This window comes from Antrostomus carolinensis, unplaced genomic scaffold, assembly GCF_000700745.2.
Source record: "Antrostomus carolinensis isolate BGI_N321 unplaced genomic scaffold, ASM70074v2 scaffold28774, whole genome shotgun sequence".
Lineage (NCBI taxonomy): Eukaryota > Metazoa > Chordata > Aves > Caprimulgiformes > Caprimulgidae > Antrostomus > Antrostomus carolinensis.
Genome location: NW_010309161.1, coordinates 12,448 through 19,183, shown reverse-complemented (window position 1 = coordinate 19,183; position 6,736 = coordinate 12,448). Strand labels below are relative to the sequence as shown.

Sequence of the window (6,736 nt, the reverse complement as noted above, 5' to 3'; positions counted from 1 at the left end):
TGCATCTAAAATGGCATTCAAATTACTTAAACTGACTGCAACTTCATGAATCCAGTCCCTGGGGTAGATGGCTAAATTCAGATGCAAATGTTTTAGTAAACTTATTGGGGGGAAAAAAAAACTATAAATCAGTTCTGTGTTTATTTTGTTTTTATTTTTCTTACCCTGGAATTGGCTGTATTTGAGGACCTTGAAATGAGGCCAGTCTGAGTCAGAATGCTTATGCCAGCATTACTGGAAGTGTTTCACCTTGCTCCGTGGGGTTGGATATAGGTTACTTATCATCCCTGCCTGCTAATAATACTTGTGAATGGTTTAGCAGAAGGAATTGTCTTGCCACAGAGCTATGTTAGCTGATGTTGGTGCATGTTGTATCTTTCAGGTTTCTCTGTGACAGTCAGAAGGATTTGGATGAGCTGCTGGACTGCCTGCACCCACAAGGAGTAAGAGAGAGCCAGCTAAAGGAGCGTTTGGAGAAAAGGTGAGCATGCTCTCTTTTTTTTCCCATGTGCCTTCTCAAAGTCACAGTGTATCCTCATCACAGCAAGACTTTCCGTTCTGGGGCCGCACTCTGCACTTTGCTTTGATCCTGCCTGTGCTGAAGAGGAAAGGATATTGAGGATGAGAAATTGCTGGTTTTTCTTGGGCAGTAACTGCAGGTTCTTGATCAGAAGTGCTCTACGCTGTGAATACGTCCTGTCAGTCTTTAAATTGCTCCTTGCAAGGGGAAACAAAGGCAGTGCTGTTTCACTCAAAGAGACAGAACTACAACATGCTTTCAAGTGTCTTTTAAAGAACGTTCTGCACTGGTGGAGCATGTAGATGATGATGGATGTTGTTGCCCCAATGCCTGCTCAGCTCCAGGGCAGTGGCCTGCATGTGTTCAACGGTTGTTTTTGACTTCCCAGGTATCAGGACATCACACATTCTATTCATTTGGCTCGGAAACAGAACTTGGGCCTCAAATCCTGTGATGGCAACCAGGAACTGCTGAACTACCTCCGAAGTGATCTGATTGAGGTTGCAACTCGGCTGCAGAAAGGAGGCCTGGGATATGTTGATGTGACACCAGAATATGAAGCAAGAGTGAGTGAACAGGCAAAGTAGTACTGAGCAAGACAAGCGCAAGCCGATACTTTCTTTGGAAGGTCTTGAGTCTCTTGTTCTCCTCAAAAAAGGGGATTATGAAAATCAGTTTTCTTTTCTGTCCTCTCTTTCTAAACTATTATTTCAGGATGACACAGCTGCTGGCTTCTGGTGCTTTTGGAGTAGGTGGGTCATAACATTGGAGCTAAGAGTCCTGCATAGCTGTTAAATTGTCCTATTTCCTTCGCCTGGTCATGGACTTCTTTATGGAATGTTAGCAGAGCTTTGTAGCTGATTTTTAGCTTCTGCATCAAAGCCAGCATGTCTTGTTGAGACAGCAGGTTTCCATTTTGGAGGGGCTTTTTTTTAATAAATTCAGACCACTTTAGGCTTGGAGTAGTTATTGTGTCCCAGTTCCAGGATGTTCTGTTCATGGGTATATTAGCACAAGGAAGTTACTGTGCAGTGAACTAAAGTATTAATTTTTAGTGCTCTGGCTAGTTCAGCCTACCTCACATGAGCGTTCCTGGTGCACTGGGTGTCTAGGAGGGGATAAATCTGCCTGATGTGGGTAGAGTGCAAACTCCTGTGACTAGTGCATGCTTCTCCTACCAAAGGACAACACTGGCTTGGAATGGCTAAAGCTCTTTTTAAGCTGCATCTTGAGTTGCTGCAGAGACTTCCCTGGGTAGGTGAGACCATAAGTGTTAAAAAGAGAAGTGAAGTTACTAAAAGAGTGGACGAATGGCTTAGTGCTTGGTCATCATGGATTTGAGATTTTGGGGGGGTTTGGTGTTTGGGGATTTTTTTTCCAAGGCTTGATGCTTTTTTCTGAACAGTGCTATGTGTGATCATCAGCTGTGTATGAGCTCTAGCAGAAGCAGCAGCAATATTGAGTCCACAACCAAGTATGGTAGATAACAACACTGCGTTAAGTATCACATGTATCAGTTTGCAGGATAGACCCACCTAAAACAGCACAGAGTAATGTCCAACTGTTACGTGATCTTATGCTCTTCCCAACAGATATACTCACTGGAGAGCTTGAAGGATTTTGGAGAGTGTGTGATTGCACTCCAAGCTGGTGTTGTTAAGAAGTTTCTTCAAGGTTTCATGGCCCCCAAGCAGAAGAGAAGGAAACATCAAGGAGAAGACTACGTTGCCAAGGCTGAGGAGATAGATGAAGACAAGAAAATGGCAGAAGAAGCTAAGGTATTGTTCACTTCAGGACTCTGTTTCAGTCTTGTAATATAACTCTTTGAGCAGGGACAATACATGTCATCGGGTACCAAATCCTGAGCAGCTTCTCCCCATTCTGGGTTTAGAGTGCAATGGGTTTGTCATTTATGGGGTCACGTGTTCCCTGGCTATTTTGAAGAGTAAAGGTATTGGCAAAGTGAAAATCATACTGTGGAATCACAATTAATTTTTTCAATATGAACAGGAAATGGATCAAATCAAATATTTTGCTTCCTTTGTGCAGTTGCTCACACAAGTTGGGGTACTTGAAAAGCATTTTTAGAGTATTTAACAGGAGTTTTATCCTTCAGAGAGGTCTGATTGTGCTTAATGCCTTTGATCCAGAAAGAGGAGGAGAGACATGGTGAGGTTTTGGTGACTGGAAGGGAGTTAGGTTCATGTAAATATCATCGTACGCATGGAGACACCCACAGAAGGTGCCAAACTGTGGGTTGCACACAGTTTGTCTGGACATCTGAGCCATATGTGCCTGCAGTAGAAAAATGGTGTTGTGACAGTAAATACCTAGCCTTCCAAATCAAAGCTCAGAAGGGATGGAGAAGAGCTGCAGAGGATTTGGTCAGGTCCTACAGGCAGTTGAGCTGTAGGAGTGTTTCATCTAAAACAGGGCACTAGTGCTCAGGAGAGGTTTCTGTGCACTGAGTTCAATGGGACATTAGTGACCCATGACAAGAATTTCCCCACTGCCCCCTTCAAGGTGCTCTGCCCTGATTGATCACAGGCTTCAGCAGAAGTATCAAGATCATAATTGAATCAACAAAAGCCTTTGCAATTTCCAACTTAAAGAAATACTAGATGCTTGACTGGTGCTGTGGTGTCGGTGGGGGGTTTTCGTGTTTTGTTTTTTATTATTATTATTATTATTGTTTAAAGCTCCTGTCAGTGTACGTGGAACCCTTGTTTGAACACAAAGTCTTTGCTATGCTGTGCCATGTTAGCAGGATATCTGGATAGGCACTAGAAATTGTCACATTCCTCAGCTGTATTTAAAGTATTTAAACTTGCTAACTTTGAATCTTCCAGACTTTAGTGCAGCATAATAGAGCTGTAAAAAATCAGTCTGTCTGGGGCAAAAAGGACCTGGATCATCACATGGCCTGTATCCACAGCAACACCGTATCATGTCTTACTCTCACGTGTCTTACAGCTAAAACTATCAGGGTTACACCTGTAGGGCATGCTTTAAGGGTAACATCTACTACGATATCTAAATGGATAGTAATTCACCAGTGTGAGCTCTGTGTTTGAACCCTTCTCTACTGTTGTTAAGTTAGATGAGATTTAAAACCTGAGCTTTTATTTGCCTGAAAACGGAGCTGTTTGGATCATGAATGTTTGGTTAGTTTCTCCGTTTTACCTTAGAGCATTGCTCTCTTTCTTACTGACGTGGTTCTGGAGCATTGTTCCTTACAGCAAGGCCAGGCTTCTGTGGTGTGTTTCGTTCTCACAACTGCAGAACTTTGTCTAGCCAGGTTGCTGCAGCTGAAAGTGCCCAGTGTGACTGAAACATCCTGATTTGTACTTTCTCCTCTGTAAACCAGCTGGGACAGTAGGATTTCTGAATATTGCCAGACTTGTAATCATACATTACTTCGAATTTTTTTTTCCTAGTATTGCCCAATTTGTCTAATCTGATTGCGTGGGCAGATTGCAGTATCGCTAGTCTGAGTGTGTGGTGGTGCAGGTCTCCCTCTGGACCACTGGCTTTTGTGCTGTGCCAATGTCTCCCGAGGATTTATTTGTGCAGTGCAGTGCAGTGCTTTCTTTATCTGGCTCAGAGTTTTCTAGGTGTTTGTGGCGGTACAAGCAATGTTCAATTTTTTGTTGAGTTTTTGGGTTTGTTTGGTTGGTTTGGGTTTTGGGGGGTGTTTTTGTCTCAGTTTATCTGCAATGAGCTTGCTTTTTCCCAAAGCAGAAAACCTTTATAGATGACCTTGAAAGGGTAACCCAGATCTTAGTTATCTGATGGAAAAAAAAAACCAAACCTGACTGTTAGGCTTTAAAAGACGAATCTCCTGCATAGGGCAAGAATTAAAAAAGTCTTTTAATAGAACTGCACTGGGAAGTACATACCAGGTAAAATACAGCATAGCCATACTGGAAAAACACACTTAATGTACTTACAGACTATACAAGTGAAATTGCAGTCCTGCGGTATGGTTATGTCTCATTTTCCCTGTGAGAAACAAGTTATGGCTTAATAGGCACCCGTTTGCTGACATAATTGTCTATAGGAAGGGTTCCTGCTGGCTCAGCTACAGATCATACTGCTGAGCAGCAAAAGATGGCAACGTAGACCTGGCTCACAGCTCTCTCTGAAAATCAGTTCTGTGCCTCTGTGTTCACACAAACGTTCCTGCTCCCAGTGGCTGTAGCACTCTGGGCTGTCGCAGGACAGGACAGGGAACGTGAGCTCTTTGCAGTGTGACCTTGCAGCACGACTGCCTGAGCATGGGTAGGTTATCCACCCTGCTACTTGCTCTCGGTGGTGGTTGCAAGGGAAAAGGCTGGGGGGTGGTCAGTGTTCACCTGCAGATAGTGCCTCAGAGAGCTGCTTCACAATAAAGCAATTACAGTTTCGTTTTTTTTCAGGATTTCTGTCATCTTAGGATACCAGAGAGAGCCTTTCTAGCTGGAGGTTTGTCCGCCTTTACCAAAGCAGGCATCTTCTGTCACTCTGAAGTTGAAATGTGACTGAGGACTTCTCCTTTACTTTTTTTTTTGAGAGTTTTTTGTTTTCCCTGCTAGATTGCTCCTCTCCAGTCAGGAGGCTATTTAAGTAACTTCTTTCAGTCTCCTGTTTCGCCTAATTGGCACTCTGAACTCCCTTGATAATGGTACTGCTAAAATGCCACAGTCTCATGATGCTTTGAGAAGCAAGGCTAAAAATCTGTGAAATTCCACAGGCTTGGGGAGAAAAATCTGAGCAAAACTTGCCAAAAACTTTTGCAGATTTATCTTGGCCCAGCAGTTACCCAGTATGTTAACAGCAAACCCCATGGAACAGTTGCTTGGAAAATCAATTACACAGTATGCAAAGCACCTCAACAATGTTCTGCAAAGAAGTAGTACAGCACTGTGTAATCTGCCGCGGTAGGCTGTGCAGGTTTCTGTTTTTCCTGAATGTCTTGGGCTCCAGGTTCCACAAAAGCAATGGCAGCAAGGATGTTAGCATTTTAGAACAGTTTGTGTGTTTTTCCAAGCATCTAATATATGCTGTGCTTCCTCAAATTCAGTGGGAGGAGAATGTGCAACTCTGCAAAAATCCTGGGTTTTGTTTGGCTCCCAAATTGCTGTCAGCTGCAGAGTTTGGATTTTCCCATCTGACACCTCACTGTTTGTTTTTTCATTCTCCTGGGGTAGGAGGACATTCACTTGAGTCCTATTATGTCCCTGTCATGTCTAGGCCATCACCTCATTGTTGTAAAGCAAAGGATTAATGTCGGAGTGGAACACGCAGTGGCTCTGGATTACCTCTCTCTTCTGGTCCATTTCGGATTTACCACAACGTTGTTTCTAAACCTCCCGAGCTGAGTTTGAGATTTGGCACGTGGCTTTGCTGTGTGCAGACTCCAGTGGTTGCCTTGATGCACATCTCGGGTCTAACACTTTCATCCTCACTTGCAGCGAATTCTGGGATTTCACGTGCGCTGAGGTCATCTTGCCTCAGGAAAGCAGCTGGTTTCATATTTGGGGCTCCAAATGCTTTGCCTATTAAATCTGATTGTTGCTGATGTCACGGTCCCCTTGGCCAGCTGAGAGGACAAGGGGCACCAAGTGTGTGGCGGGTCTTGGTGATGGTCTGGAGTGTCTGCAGGACCCACTGGAGGGCAGCACAGGCTGCTCCCATCCACCGCACTCAGTGGTGTTGCCAGCTGTCTCCTGACTTTCATCCTGCATTTTACAGTGCTAGATTTCTGCCTTTTATTTTCTTAGCCTGATGATTATTTGGGTTAGACTTCCAGAGCAAGAATTTAGTGGAGTTCATGTAGGTTATTTCAGCCTGGCCGTGAAATGCAAAAGGGCTCTACTGTTACGAACAAACTGTCTGATCCAGCGAGGCTGGTTATGGATAAACCACAAATAGGACTGCTGAGGCTGTATAGGAGGAAAGAAATACAGAGTTGAGCTTTGGTTATTAAGGGCCCCAGCTAAAGGATATAAAAACATCTTCAGACTGTAGCGAGCTGTGTCTGTGTGCTTCGTTGTAAGTTGTTAGGTCTGTCTGCAGGTTGCTTCAGCCATGGAGAAGTGGAAGACAGCAATCCGTGAGGCCCAGACCTTCTCCCGTATGCACGTGCTGCTCGGGATGCTGGATGCCTGTATCAAGTGGGATATGTCGGCAGAGAATGCCAGATGCAAAGTGTGTCGCAAGAAAGGTATGCATTCC

General features: G+C 44.1%; 1 protein-coding gene across 1 annotated transcript in view; it reads left to right on the top strand.

Annotated features, from left to right (window-relative positions):
- Positions 1-382: 382 nt before the first annotated feature.
- The window catches only part of LOC104523450 (tyrosine-protein kinase BAZ1B-like), a gene marked incomplete at its 5' end in the record, with an annotated part of 15,386 nt that continues 9,032 nt past the window's right edge, over positions 383-6,736 (top strand). Inside the window, 4 exons of the mRNA XM_010166021.1 lie at positions 383-481; positions 909-1,086; positions 2,113-2,298; positions 6,578-6,725. Of these exons, the coding sequence (XP_010164323.1) occupies positions 383-481; positions 909-1,086; positions 2,113-2,298; positions 6,578-6,725 (611 nt within the window). The remainder of the gene's footprint in view (positions 482-908; positions 1,087-2,112; positions 2,299-6,577; positions 6,726-6,736) is intronic.